The sequence below is a fragment of the Chelonia mydas genome, chromosome 1, assembly GCF_015237465.2.
Source record: "Chelonia mydas isolate rCheMyd1 chromosome 1, rCheMyd1.pri.v2, whole genome shotgun sequence".
In the NCBI taxonomy this organism is placed as follows: Eukaryota; Metazoa; Chordata; order Testudines; family Cheloniidae; genus Chelonia; species Chelonia mydas.
This window is the reverse complement of record NC_057849.1, coordinates 115,926,478-115,942,424: the sequence shown is the minus strand read 5'-3', so window position 1 is coordinate 115,942,424 and position 15,947 is coordinate 115,926,478. Positions and strand designations below refer to the sequence as shown.

At 43.1% G+C, this 15,947-nt stretch overlaps 1 protein-coding gene across 2 annotated transcripts in view; it reads left to right on the top strand.

Moving 5' to 3' along the window:
* NPAS2 (neuronal PAS domain protein 2) overlaps window positions 1-15,947 on the top strand; it is a 174,959-nt gene that overhangs the window by 97,692 nt on the left and 61,320 nt on the right. For both annotated transcript variants that reach the window (XM_007068965.4, XM_043536900.1), the window contains exons 4-6: window positions 1,712-1,803; window positions 10,186-10,275; window positions 13,463-13,583. In XM_007068965.4, coding sequence (XP_007069027.3) covers window positions 1,712-1,803; window positions 10,186-10,275; window positions 13,463-13,583 — 303 coding nt within the window. The remainder of the gene's footprint in view (window positions 1-1,711; window positions 1,804-10,185; window positions 10,276-13,462; window positions 13,584-15,947) is intronic.

The following is a 15,947-nucleotide window of genomic DNA, read 5'->3' as shown; positions in this document are numbered from 1 at the left end:
CCATTGTATATGATGGTTTTATTTGTTGTGTTCAATAGTATTTTCTCTTACATTTGGCTTTCTAAACCAATCATTTATAATTAATTAATTACAATTAATCAGTTATAACAGAAAAGCAGATCAATTTTCAGATTTCCTGCTCACTAAACAGTCTCTTTCTATTAATCCAAGGAAGCTTAGCAAAATTCAAATAATTCTTCCAGAAATTGATTTTTCAAATATGCCATTTTTGCCATGCTAGTATCTACTGTAAAATATTCTGCATTTTGCAGGGTACATAATAAAGAGCTGATTGGAGCTGATCCTTTTTTTCTCAGCCATCTGCTGAACATTCTGGATCTGTAAAGCCACTGCATTGTGATATCAAGACAACCCCAGCAATGCTGAAAAAGTTAATTTAGTGGGAAACAGACTGCTGCAGCTCCACTGATAAAAGCACTAACCTGTGCTTGTGTGGGTGCTTCCATGAGACACTTCACGCAGACAGTATTATAGGTTTACTGCCTTTTAAATCATTCAGCCATTTTTATTTTTGTGGTCAGTCTCTTGAAACAGGGAGAAAGTGGCATTAAGTGCTCTATAAATGTTGACAGATTAGGTTAATCAGAGTAGAGTAGAGAGGCCACAATTATCCTCTACCCGACTACCAGTGTTAGCGCTCAAGTGTACTTTTATTAGAGCTGGGTGAATACTGAACAGATTATTAGGCAAATATGTATAAAATTTTGAGAAATGTATCAAATAATTTATCTGACAAATACATCCTTACATTACTTAGCCACCGAGGTCCATAATGTACCAATACTAATTGGAAATGTTATTTGAAATAAATTATTCAACAAATATGATTCAATCAGCTCTCATTTGGGTTCAGTCTTAACTACAGAGCCATGATTTATAATTATCATACACTGGCACTTCTCCAAGTGAAAACTTACAAAGGACGAATGCCCTAGGAGTGTTTATTGGACGGTGCTTCCATGTGACGGAACAGAATGCCACCATCAAACCACCAGACAGCTTCACAGTCAGATTTTTATTTTAAAGGATAGGAGATTGCATTTTCCAACTGTTTTTTGTGAGTGAAGCTCTGGTTTGCTTCCCCATCCTCTGGCCTGCACTGCGCTGTGGAGCTGGCTGGAGATGGTGTGAGGGGAGAAGGATGCTCCATCACAAGAGATGCTGTTGTAAATTGTACATTCCACCTGTGCACCAAGCAACTGGGGGAGCGATTGTGGTTTCTAAGGCACAGTCCTCCAGCTTCCTCAAGGATGCTTTTTCACTGCCCCTACTCGGCGTTGTGGCTGTAGGCCAAAATCTAGCCCTTGGTCATTCCCATCCTAAGTCTGAAACTCAGTAAACCGTAACTACATATTTGATATATGCTAATCCTCATGCAATTTTGCTTTTTTTTTATTCAAAATTCACCTAGGTAATACACTGATTGAAATCAATGGCCATTTGACTGCAAACTCCTATTGAAGACAATGGGGTTTGGCTGAATAAAAACTGAGTAAGGACCTCCGGACATGGCCCAATGAGGATATTATCCATATTCTTGCACTGCATGCATGTCCAGTGCTTGAAAATCTCTCTTCATTTCAAGTTATACACAATATTTACATCCCTTAGCAGCAATTTGTATATAGTTTTGCAAAATATACTTTTCTTTGGATTTTTAAAAAAAATTGTAATGTTGTTATTTGTTTAGAAGTCTCAGCACAGACAGAGATTTGTGAAATTCAGCAAGACTGGAAGCCTTCGTTTCTCAGCAATGAAGAATTCACCCAGCTGATGTTGGAGGTAAAAATGCATATAATTTTTGCTACGGACGTGCACATTATTCTAGAGCAACAATATGTCTGTGATCCCAAAAAGAGAAGAACTTTAGATTTTATTGTACTTGACCATAAAGCAGAGCCACCATGAAACAAAAAGACTGGAAACCAATATGGGTTCCATTCCATGCTTGGACACTGCAGTAACCGAAGTACTGCAGTCAATAAAAATCCATTTTTAAAAATGGAACAGACACACATTAAATGTAATACATAAAATAAATTCAAATTATGATATACATTTTATTGCTACAAATATAAGATAGGGAAAGGGAAAGCTTGCCATATCTCCTTTTTTGTATATATATATATATTATTATTATTTTATTTAACATTTATACTGCATTGGCACCTAAAGGTCATCCATGCCAAAACCCTATTGTGCTAGGTATTATACAAACATAGAAAATGACAGCCCTTGTTGACTTGACACCATTAATACTGGCAGTGCAATCATTTCCAAAGTTCCTATCAAAGACATCTTTATTATAATAGGGAGCAGAAGCACTTTGCAATTATATTCTATTAAATCACAGTTAAATTATACCATAGGAGTTTCTAAAACTAGCAGAGATTTTTAGGGAAATGACTCAGTGATGTTTGTGTAGGTTTGATATGAAATCCAAATGAGCTGCCAAAATGTAATTTTCTATCTTGTAAATAACTACAACTTTGTTAATTGTCTTTTCTGCTACTAAAAATGTAAAGGTTATTTGGTTTTGGAGTGTCATTTAATAACATGTTTTCACTGCTTATTTGTTTTCTCTGCTGTGATTTATGAACATTAGTATGAAGAAAAAAGTGTGAATGGACATGATTCACTGTATGGGTGCAGGAAGATGCAAATAGTCAGCAGGAGCAACTTTCCTATGCTGGGAGTGGATAGCTGTAAATTCTCTCGGAGGCTCCACTATTTGGTCACCATTACCTTTTAGTTTTTCATGATAAGTTTTCTTCTTGTTAAATATTTAACTTTCCTTTCTGTTAATGCTCATGCTTTGAAGCAAATGGAAATAATTAACTAATAGTTTTGTTTGATACAGCTGTTAGTTTGCATCTATTGTATCTGTCTTTCATTTTTCTATGGCACTTGTGAATGTTGCAAGCGGGTTTGTAAGAGACACTTCATTTGCACTTGCCTGACATAATTGTAGATTCTCATTTCAGTGCACAGGAATTTACACACATAACTCCCTTCACATTGAATTAAAAATATTCCCTTGAGGTGGAAACAAATGAATGGGCAAATGACTTGGATTCTTCTTTGAGTGCTCGTCCCTGTGGGTATTCTCTGTGGGTTGGAATGCACTCCGTGTGCCTGAGACCAGAAGATTTTTCAGTAGCAGGGTCCACCAGTCCGTGCCTGCACCCTTCCCCACCTCCTGTTTTAAACTGAGGGTACAAAGGGTGCTGCGGACCGACCACCTCTCCAGTTCCTTTCTACCACTTGTGGTCTGAGAGAGAACCCCTCAGTGTTTGCAGCTTTTTGCTAGTGTTCCCACTCAAAATTTCTTGTATTGTAATTCGGTTTTCTTTTTTCTTAGATACAGTGGATGCCACTTGATACCAACCCTGATATCAACACTTCTAGTTAATAGCAACATTTTGCCAGGAACTAATCCCATCCCATCCCATCAACTTCATTGGTAACAGGATTTGGATATTGGCAGTGACATGTCACTTATTGAGAACTTCTTTTAGAAGAAAGGCCCTGACTGCAGGCAGGTTTGTGAGGCTGGAGCAAAGAAGGAAGGGCTGGGACATGCCTTCCTTGGCTGCAGCCCCACAAACCTGCCTGCACTCAGGGACCACACAGGAGGTAAGAGGATGGGGGCCCCACATCTCCGCCCAGTGAGGGAGCCCCTGCTGGAGTACTGATGCTGCAGGCTGGGTCGGGAGGCTGTGGGAAAAGGAAGGGGCTGCAGTCCAGATGCCAGGGTTTTCAGCTGGGAGCTCGCAGAACTGCATGGTACCTCTCTCTGCTGCTGCCCTGCCTCAGCTTCCCCTCCTCCTGGAAAGCCCTGGCATCCAGACTGCCACCCCCTCTCCCCACAGCTGTCGTGCCTGCAGGCAGGTTGGTGGGGCCGCAGCGAGGGAAGGCATGTCATTGCCAATATCTGACACCCCCAGCTAGTGCACTCTAACCCCGAAAATGGTGGAGAAAAAGTACTTTGTCCCAGCCAACGGGGTGGGACATTTGTGTTCCAACCCCATCCTGAACTCTGTAGTGGTCCAGGTCAGGGAGGCTTTAGCCAGGGTCCATGGGTGCAATTGCACCCTCAGAAATCAGACCCGAATTCACTTGCATTTGGCACAGGACCCCTATCTCAAGTTTGGTCCAGCCACCACTTTGTCCAGCTGGGCCAAATTTGCATGAGTGGCTTTGCAGCCTGGTGTCTGGGGGCAAAGCAACAGGTTGCAATGCCTGGAGTGGGAAGCTGGGCCCAGCCCCATGGAAGAGGAACTCCCACTGTGGGGTGAGTGCAGGGTGGGTTCACTGTCCAGCCAACCCCCTCCCTGGGACCCCCCACCCCTCCTAACTGGGCTGGGATTAGGCTTGTGGTGCCAGGGCAGAGAGTGTTGCTGCAGTTGGTTGGTGCCTCCATGGAAATTCAGTACAGTGCTCCCATTTCAGGGTACCTTCACTCTGAGGCTACATTCGCCCTGGTCCAGGCTGCCAAGGAGCACAACAAACTGCTCCAACCCACGCCCACTCCTTCAGACCAGGATGACAAGAGACTATATCTCTTCAGTAGGAAAAACAAATTTCAGCCAGGCCCCAATTCCGGGCCATCCTTGACTGAGGGGAATTGTTGCCAGACCATCTCATCAAGCGTCGCTGGATGCAGCGGAGACGGTTTTCCATTCCATGGCGACTTCAGTCATCATGAGATACATGTCTGCAATCCTCGGGGTTCCCCAAGGAGGTCCAGCAACAGTAGAAGATCTCCCCTTCTAGGGTAACAACCTGTTTAGCCAGAAAACAGATGAGTCACTTCATTCCCTTAAGAACAGTCACACACCACTCTGCTCCTTGGGGAACTGTACCCTGGCACCCCAAAGGAAATATTCCCAGCTGCCTCCTCCGTCCTGGCCCTCTGTCCTTCTGTCATCCAAGGGTTTGTGAGCCTCCTTGGAAACATCAAAGTGCGCAAAGTAGCAGGAAAATGTACCACCATCACCACCCTCTCTTTAGTCCCAGACTTCCACCAGCAAAGGATGGTTGAGTATCACCAACAAGTCTTCGCACTGCCCTTTCTCTGCACTCCCCTTACCCCACACTCTTTGAGGGCTGCTTGGCCTCTTTCCTCCTGATGTGGCATCACATCATGTTGGATAAATGGGTCCTCAATAGCTTCTCGACTGGTGACACTATCAAATTCCTGTCTTCTCTTCTCGAAAATCCCATCCCCTGTCCTTCTTCAGGGACCCTTCTCACAAGAGGACTCACACATGGGAGGAGGACTCCCAAATCCAGCTAGATAGAGCCTGTGCCTCCTCAACTCAGGAGGAAGGGCTTTTACTCCAGATATTTCCTCATCCCCAAAAAGAAAGGGGGCTGGAGACCCATCCTACACCTCAGACAGCTAAATGTCTTCATGTGCCCATTTGACATTCAGGATGACCACCTTGATCTTAATAATCCCCTCCCTACAGAAAGGCGACTGGTTTGCAGCCCTCAATTTGAAGGATGCCTACTTTCATATAGACATTCATCCAGGACACAGGAGATTCCTGCATTCCACGCTGAGCCTCGAGCACTTTCAATTCAGAATTCTTTCCTTCGGCATCTCAGTGGCCCCAGGAGGTTTCATAAAGGCACTCTCCATGGAAGCAGCAAGTCTGCGTCTTTAAGACAGCCCAATATTTCCTTACCTTGATGATTGGCTGCTCGCAGGTCAGTCGTATCAGAAGGCGCAGATGGCAGTCCTCTCCTTATGCAATCGCTTTTACGCCTCGGGACTTCAGGTAAATCTAGAAAGGTCCACTTCAGGCCCCACACAAGTTTTAGAATGTAACAGGGTGAATCTGATCTCGATTTTGGGCAAGGCATACTTAAGTCAGGATACATTCCTCACAATGAGGGATCTCACCACCTAACTTTGACTCATCCCCTTGACAGCAGTCTGATCCTGCCTGGTCCTTCTAGGCCATATGAATTCCTGCATCTATGTCAGTGATTCTCAACCAGGAGTCTGGGGCACTGTGGAGGACCGTGAGTAGGTTCAGGGAGTCTGCCAAGCAGAGCCGGCATTTCATTGGTTTGGGCCCAGGGCAGAAATCATAGAATCATAGAATATCAGGGTTGGAAGGGACCTCAGGAGGTCATCTAGTCCAACCCCCTGCTCAAAGCAGGACCTAATCCCCACATAAATCATCCCAGCCAGGGCTTTCTCAAGCCTGACCTTAAAAACCTCTAAGGAAGGAGATTCCACCACCTCCCTAGGTAACCCATTCCAGTGCTTCACCACCCTCCTAGTGAAAACGTTTTTCCTAATATCCAACCTAAACCTCCCTCACTGTAATTTGAGACCATTACTCCTTGCTCTGTCATCTGGTACCATTGAGAACAGTCTAGATCCATCCTCTTTGGAACCCCCTTTCAGGTAGTTGAAAGCAGCTATCAAATCCCCTCCCTATTACGTCCCTCGATCTGCTGGCAATGCTCCTACTTATACAGCCCAAAATGCTGTTAGCCTTCTTGGCAACAAGGGCACACTCTTGACTCATATCCAGTTTCTCATCCACTGTAACCCCTAGGTTCTTTTCTGCAGAACTGCTGCCTAGCCATTCGGTCCCTAGTCTGTAGCGGTGCATGGGATTCTTCCGTCCTAAGTGCAGGACTTTGCACTTGTCGTTGTTGAACCTCATCAGATTTCTTTTGGCCCAATCCTCTAATTTGTCTAGGGCCCTTTGTATCCTATCCCTACCCTCCAGCGTATCTACCACTCCTCCCAGTTTAGTGTCATCTGCAAACTTGCTGAGGGTGCAATCCATGCCATCCTCCAGATCATTAATGAAGATATTGAACAAAACCAACCCCAGGACCAACCCTTGGGGCACTCCACTTGATACCGGCTGCCAACTAGACATGGAGCCATTGATGGCTACCCTTTGAGTCTGATGATCTAGCAAGCTTTCTGTCCACCTTATAATCCATTCATCCAGCCCATACTTCTTTAACTTGCTGGCAAGTATCAAAAGTTTTGCTAAAGTCAAGGCATAACTTTTCCCTCATCCACAGAGCCCGTTATCTCATCATTGAAGGGTATTAGGTTAGTCAGGCTTCACTTGCCCTTGGTGAATCCATTCTGACTGTTCCTGATCACTTTCCTCTCCTCGAAGTGCTTCAAATTTGATTCCTTGAGGACCTGATCCATGAAAGCCAAAGCCCCACCACTTGGGGCTGATGTCTGGGGCCCTGAGGTCCATCACCCAGGGCTGAAGCCTAAGCCTGAGCAGTTTAGCTTCACAGGCAGTTGCTCTGCTTGCTACCCCCTAACACTGGCCCTGGCTTTTATATCCAGAGAAACAGTTGTTGTGGCACAGTTGGGCCATGGAGTTGTGATCGCATGTTGAGGGGGGCCTCAGAAAGAAAAAGGTTGAGAACCCCGATCTACCTGATATCTTTCTCAAGTCTGTACCTCTGGTGCCTTCAGGCATGTTTGTGGATGGTTTACACTCCAAGTAGGGACACCCTTGACAAATGAGTCTTGCTTCCTCAGAATATCCTAATGTCATTCACCTGGTGGGAAATCAAAGACACTGTCTGCATAGGGGTTCCTTTATTCCCCTACCCCCCAAAAAGACATTAATTATGGGTGCCTCCATGCTTGACTGAGAAACTAACCTGGATGACCATCTAGCCCAGGGCTCCTGCACTTTACAATAAACCAAACAGCATAACAATCTTTTCAAGCTTTGGACAGTGCACAATGCTTGCGAGAGGTTTCTTCCCTTCATCTGTATTGCACATGTTGAAGTCATGTCAGACAATGTGACTACAATATTTTATATAAACAAACAAGGAAGAGTGAAGTCTGCCCCACTCTGCATGGAAGCAATCTAACTCTGGAACTGGTCCATCCAGCATCAGATCCCCATCTCAGCAGTGCACCTACTGGCAGTAATGAATGCCTTGACAGATAGCCTCTGCAGGCGTTTTCCACAAAGATCACAAGTGGGAGATCCACCCTTTAGCCATGCAGTACTTCCGGTAGTGGAGCTCTCTCCATCCTGGGATGTCTTTGTGACCCAAGCGACCAAGAAAGTGTATAGCATAATGCTCCTAAGCTGCCCACAGGCACAACTCCAGAGGGATTCCTTCTTATAGTGATTGGACCCACCAAAGTACGTCTTCCCTCCCATTCCCTTATTCCCTGGTGTCCTCAGGAAGATCAAGCAGGATGAGACAACAGTAATCCTGTTAGCACCTTGCTGGCCAAGAAAACTTTGTTAGTCTCTAATTTGCCACAAGTACTCCTTTTCTTTTTAAGAAAACTTTGGTTCACCACCATCCCACAGGTGGCCTCTCGCCCAGGCATACACTTGCAACCGGAGCACGGCGAGGTGTCTTGCACAAGCACAGGTCAACAGACACTGCTACTGAAATATCTTCTAGTCTGAGGCACAAGGAGTGCATGCGCACTCACAATGAATACCCATTGGGACCACACATCTTGAAGAATTCCAGTTAGTACAAGATAAGTAACCTTCCTTTTTTGCAGACTTTTCTTGTATGGCAGTTACCAGTAGAAGATAGCACTATGATTCTTCATGAGCCGGTGCTTAGTAGATATTCGGAGGTCCTGTTGAACTGTTCGCTCTCTCACTCTCTCTCGCTCTCTCTCTCTCACCCAAACAAGTTCTAACTTACTGATGTTTGGAGAAGATGCTGTTTAAAAATATTCTTTGTCCAGCTATAAAAGCATGCTTTTTGCAAGCAATGGCTCAAAAAACCCCAAAGTGTCTTTGACTGCAGCGAAATGGCTCCTGTCTTGATAATGACCTGATCCTGCACCACTCTTGAGAGCATGAAAACAGAAGCTGCTAAAGTGGGACTTTGAAACAGTACACAGAAGATCAAGACCATGGAGATAGGAGAGAACGCTATCAACACTGGCAGATGTGAAATTGAAGGCGAAGAGTACGAAAGAGTTGATGACTTAGTCTATCTTGGAAGTACAATATTTGCCAAGGGCCAGCTCACTAAAGAAATGAAGGCAAGAAACAGTAAAGCCAGAAGTTCATTTTCCTGTTTGTCAATCAGCTGAAAGAGTAAGAGGATGTATCTTACTCACTACAAAGAGATTGTATAGTGCTATTGTCCTTCCTTCTTCTAAGGATGGAGATTCCACCAACCTCCCTAGGTGATCAGCACCAATATCAGAACTTAGATCGATTGATTTATGGATCCAGACCTGCTCCCACTGAAGTCAATGGGAGTTTTGCTATTGGCTCATCAGCTTCAGTGGGAGCAGGACTGGAGCTAAGAATTTAATACTGTACTTGACCAAATACTGTAAGTGCTTCTTATTTGTTTGCTTCTCATTGTTGGAGTAGTAGATGAGGCCTTGCTTTAGATTCACTTAGAAGGTTTAGCTCAAGACGGAGTAGGCTATTGATTTCAGATATGGCTATGAACAAAATATTTTTACATGATAAAATATTTTAGGGTGATATTTTCTCCTATGCAGAGGGCTTGTACAAGGCAGGTGCCCCCACTTAAATCACAGGGCTGGAGAATCTGCTGCTGTGTGGCATTTAAGTAATGCGCAAGTGCTATATTGACTCTCTGCACAAAGGTGAATTGTGCCACTAATGAATAATCTAATACCATGATCTTTAAAATAAGTCACCTCTGTTAAACCTGAAGCTAAAGATTACTTGGTCATTTCTGTTGCTTTTATTTACATGAAAGCATAGTAATATACAATGTTACATTAATACAAACAGATTAATTTTGTGGGTAATTATTATTTGAGATAGCACTGTGTCCTTTCATGATGCTTTGATATTTACACAAAGCTAACTTTTTTTAATAACTTCCAAGGATCCAGGCTTAGCCATCTTGCATTATTATTAATTTAAAAACTGATATCTGAAATATTCTTGTAAGCCTTTTGTTGTCTCAGCTAGTATATTTTGCTGAACTACAAAGAACATTGTATAAGTGAGATAAGACTGTGAAATCAGAGAATTACTGTTGTGCAGCTTGAGATAATGTTCCTACAACCTACTAATAATGTGGTGGTGAGGTAAAAGGTTTTGATCAATGTACAATGAGAATTACCGATAAAAGCCCATACTACTGTTAAAGAACTCTCCACTTGTGCATTTCTCTTAGGCATTAGATGGCTTCATTATAGCAGTCACCACAGATGGAACCATCGTATATGTTTCTGACAGTATTACACCTCTACTTGGACATTTACCCGTGAGTAATTCTTGCACACTCTTTTGCAGATACAAATTATGAGTCAATCCTGTAAACACCAAAACCTGCATGTAGTGTTTATTCTTGTGAGTAGTCCCATTGATTTCTAGGAATATTCACTCTGGGGGCAGGATTGGGCTCCCAGTTTATTTCTAGCATTCGTTAAAAGGGGAGGGGGAGATGAAAATGTTTTTTCCCATCAAAATTAAAAATGTATAATTTTTAAAAATATCCAACCAGTGATCTTTGTTTTTTTTTAGTATGATTCATACACTTCAGTTCCCTCTTGCTGTGAAGCATTTAAAACTAGATAAGACAAAGCTCTGAAGGATATTCTGGTTTGGGGAAGGACAATATGACCTAACTTCTTTTCATCTTTGCTTTCTAGAAAAAATATCAAATGGTTTCTAGTTAAGGCTAAGATTTAGTCACGGGTATTTTTAATAAAAGTCATGGACAGGTCATGGGCAATAAACAAAAATTCATGAGAAATACCCAGGACTAAATCTGCTCCTGGGGCCCGCTGCTCTGGAGGGCCCTGAGGTGCCGCTGCTCTGGGAGGCACCTGTTCCAGGGGTGGGGGCTGACTGCCCTTGACAGCCCGCTGCTCCGAGGACCCTGGAGACTGCTTTCCTAATAGCCTCTAGGGCCGCTGCTCCAGCCGTCCTCGGGACTGTTGCTGCTTAGACAGTCCCCAGGGCTACCCCCAGGATCGATGCTGCTCAGGCCTGTTGCACCGGCTGCTGCAGGTGCGGAAGACAAGAAGGTCACAGAAAGTCATGGAATCTGTGACTTCTGCAACCTGTGTGACAGAATCACAGCCTTACTTATAGATGATGGGGAATACTATGTGCTGCTGGTGATGATGTCCTTCTGAGATGTGCACTGAGGATCTGGTTCTACTCCACTGAAATAAAGGGCAAGGCTCCTCTTGACTTCAGTGGAATAGGATCAGATCCTGAACTGGTTGACTGATGTCACCAGGCTGTTGGGCTGTGAAGGTCTGCTGCTGGTCTGGTGCCTTCCAAAGGAAAGCAGCCTTTTAAGGATTGTTCCCAGAAAGGTGGTAGTGGTGGAGTTGCTCCTCTATGTGGCTGTGTGTTGGGGGGGATTGGTTACACTTGTGGAGCAGGGGAGAAGAGGAGTTGTTTTTTCTGCTCCTGCTGGTGATACTGGACTGGGACAGATGGTATGGTAATTAAGGCATTAATCCTCGCTTATTTTTAGTAGTTCAGTCTCCATATAAATACATAGCCAGAAGCAACAGGAAGTACTTCTATGCCACATTCTTTTTTTTTTTTTGCTTAGGAAAATTGTAATTATGTTTTTCGCTCATTTCGCCATTCAGCCAAATATGTTAAATATATTCCATCCAACAAAATATATCTAACATATTCCACTAAGCTATAATACGATGAGTAATTATTTTCTTCTTAGGTGAAACAATGTCATGAAATAAAGATGTCTGGTGGTGAACGTAGGAATATTGCTATGCAACAGTAACAAAGTAGCTCAAGCTAAAACCACCTACTTCATTTTTCTTTAGTCCTCCGCAGTGCAGGAGTTCAATAATCTTTCTGTCATTTTTGGGCAGAGAGATTGCCTCTTGCTGTCCTACGGTCTGTTGGGCCCAATGATTTCCACAGAATTTCTTCAGTTTTCAAGGTTTTTCAGATGTTTGTCTCAGTGTTAAGGAAACTTTTTTCATTGCTTTCCCCTCTATTCTTGAATCCTACTGGAAACTAGGGATCCAATTCAGGAAAACATTCTTATTCAGGAAGGACAATTAAGCATGTGCTTGAGTCCTTCTGAAGTCAATGAGAATTAAACCCTATTTCAATAAGGACGTATTTAGGCAGGTACTTAAATACTTTCCTGAATTGGGATCTAAAACTGTAAACTGGTTATTCTTTCTGCATCCTACTAGTCTTTAGCATGATAACCTTGTCTGAAATCCAATCCCAAATATGGAAATGGATCATTATTATTTATTTTGTGGTAGCTCCTAGGAGCTCTAGGCATGGATTTTGATTTTGATTTAATTGGGGTTGGACCTACTTTGAGCAGGGCGTTGGATTAGATGACCTCCTGAGGTCTCTTCCAACCCTAATCTATGATTCTATGACTTTATTGTGCTGGCACTGTGTAAACACAAAACAAAAAAGATGGGACGCTCCCCCCCTGCAGGGACCTAAAGCCCAGGCTCCAGCCCGAGCCTGGAAATCTAAACAGCAGTGAAACAGCCCTGCAGCCAGAGCCCTGCAAGCCTGAGTCAGTTGGCATGGGCCTGCTGTGGGTTTTTCTTTGCTGTGTAGACATATGGAGTATGGGCCAGACTGTGCAGTTAAGCCAGTGGCCAATTGGTGGCAGTTCAGAGCCCCACCAATCCAGCCGGGATTGTGTCTGAAGATGCACAATCCCTACCAAAGCTCGCCTATGGACACAAAAAGGGGAGTTCACGTGCTGCACTGTCCCTTTGGATGGTGTAGCACTCCTCTACTGTTTGCTTGACCAGCTCTAGCTGGGACATAGGTAGAGGCAAAGCCATGGACACACCTCTTCCCTGCCTCCCTTTGCTGGCTTGTGCTCCTGGAGGTAGTAAGAGGAGGCAGTAACTGCACATCCCAAAGCTCAGAAACTGCAATTGTGGCTGTGCTTTGCAGGTGGGAAGGCTCACTACACCCTCTCTGTCCACAGTCTGTCCCTATATGAGCAGCAGCAACTTCCTTTGGAATGGGTTACCTTTAAAGGTTTAATTCTAATGAAGAAAACTTAAGCTTAGTGGAACTTCACAGGTGTCAATGGAGTTACACCAGAGATGGATTTGGCCCAGCGTGTTCTACTTTTGTTCAGTATAATATCTGATGATGATAATACAGAGCACAATTTTAAGAAGTGTCTGCCTAACTTGTATACCCACTTACCTATTTTAGACCAGAGCAACTGCCCGTGGAAGTCCACAGAAAGATTCCCACTGACTTCCATGGGCTTTGGATCTGGCACTTTGTGTATTTAAGTGTCTATGGGCATGGAAAGTTTAGACAGCTGCTTATGAAATTTGGGCCCTCTGTTTGGTTTTGCAAATAAAGTTCAGTCCCAATTGCAGAAAATGGCAGGTTGGTGGAGAATGAGAATGTCACTCTTTTTTTGTTTTGATCATTTGTACTTTCTTTCCTTTTCTTTGCAGTGTGACGTCATGGATCAGAATTTGTTAAACTTCCTCCCAGAACAGGAACATTCAGAAGTTTATAAAGTATTATCTTCTCATATGCTTATGGCAGATTCTGCCTCACCAGATTCCCTAAAGAGTAAGTTTTGTTTTATTGTTCCCACTAAACAAAAAGCATGGGAGAGAAAAGATTTCTCTCTTGCAAGGGTAGAGTGTCTATGTGATATATGTCAGTATGAATATTTTGCATCTTTAGATATATTTTCATTCATTTTGAAACAAATGTTGCCACCGGGAATGATCCTTCTGTTCAATTTCAAACTAGACTCATTGCATTTATTTACTAAAGCAAGACTGCTTGCAGTTATGTTAATTATAAAATATTGTGTCTTAGGAGAGAGCTAAGGAAAACAGGTTTGGCCATGGAAATTTAGAAAAGTTCAGTGGAAACAAATCACATCTTAATTGATGTTTCAACCTAGTACAGTTATATTCTGTCCATAGATACTCTAGTGATGCACACCTGTGTTTTACATTGCATTTGAAATATTTCAGAGTAACAGCTGTATTAGTCTGTATTCGCAAAAAGAAAAGGAGTACTTGTGGCACCTTAGAGACTAACCAATTTATTTGAGCATAAGCTTTCGTGAGCTACAGCTCACTTCATCGGATGCATACTGTGGAAAGTATAGAAGATCTTTTTATACACACAAAGTGTGAAAAAATGGGTGTTTACCACTACAAAAGGTTTTCTTTCCCCCCACCCCACTCTCCTGCTGGTAATAGCTTATTTAAAGTGATCACTCTCCTTACAATGTGTATGATAATCAAGTTGGGCCATTTCCAGCACAAATCCAGGTTTTCTCCCCCCCTCCCCCCACACAAACCCACTCTCCTGTTGGTAATAGCTTATCTAAAGCTGATCACTCTCCTTACAATGTGTATGATACAGCCAAGCTCTGCGATACAACCGCATTTGCTCCAACCCCTCAGTCAGAGACAAACACCTACAAGATCTCTATCAAGCATTCTTACAACTACAGTACCCACCTGCGGAAGTGAAGAAACAGATTGATAGAGCCAGAAGAGTTCCCAGAAGTCACCTACTACAGGACAGGCCTAACAAAGAAAATAACAGAACGCCACTAGCCGTCACCTTCAGCCCCCAACTAAAACCCCTCCAACGCATTATTAAGGATCTACAAGCTATCCTGAAGGATGACCCAACACTCTCACAAATCTTGGGAGACAGGCCAGTCCTTGCCTACAGACAGCCCCCCAACCTGAAGCAAATACTCACCAGCAACCACATACCACACAACAGAACCACTAACCCAGGAACCTATCCTTGCAACAAAGCCCGTTGCCAACTGTGCCCACATATCTATTCAGGGGACACCATCACAGGGCCTAATAACATCAGCCACACTATCAGAGGCTCGTTCACCTGCACATCCACCAATGTGATATATGCCATCATGTGCCAGCAATGCCCCCCTGCCATGTACATTGGTCAAACTGGACAGTCTCTACGTAAAAAAAGAAATGGACACAAATCAGATGTCAAGAATTATAACATTCATAAACCAGTCGGAGAACACTTCAATCTCTCTGGTCACGCGATTACAGACATGAAAGTTGCGATATTACAACAAAAAAACTTCAAAACCAGACTCCCGTGAGAGACTGTTGAATTGGAATTAATTTGCAAATTGGATACAATTAACTTAGGCTTGAATAGAGACTGGGAGTGGCTAAGTCATTATGCAAGGTAACCTATTTCCCCTTGTTTTTTCCTACCCCCCCCCCCCAGAGGTTCTTGTTAAACCCTGGATTTGTGCTGGAAATGGCCCACCTTGATTATCATACACATTGTAAGGAGAGTGGTCACTTTAGATAAGCTATTACCAACAGGAGAGTGGGTTTGTGTGGGGAGAGGGGGGGAGAAAACCTGGATTTGTGCTGGAAATGGCCCAACTTGATTATCATACACATTGTAAGGAGAGTGATCACTTTAGATAAGCTATTACCAGCAGGAGAGTGGGGTGGGGGGAGAGAAAACCTTTTGTAGTGGTAAACACCCATTTTTTCATGCTTTGTGTGTATAAAAAGATCTTCTATACTTTCCACAGTATGCATCCGATGAAGTGAGCTGTAGCTCACGAACGCTTATGCTCAAATAAATTGGTTAGTCTCTAAGGTGCCACAAGTACTCCTTTTCATTTGAAATATGTGTAAATTATTCAGAATTTATTTTATCATTTAATTTATTTTTCATAAATAATCCTTTCACATACTTCATCTAAATTAGTTCTGAGAGTGGAGGAGGCAAAAAATATGGAACAGATGACAATAGAATCTATACAATTTTTAAAAAATCTACTATATAAAAACACTCTGATATTCCAAGCTTAATTTAAAACCAAATTGACTGTTTTTCCCCCAAACAGAAGACATGAAAAGTCTGTGAATTATGGAAAGAAAAACCTAAATAAATAAGGGT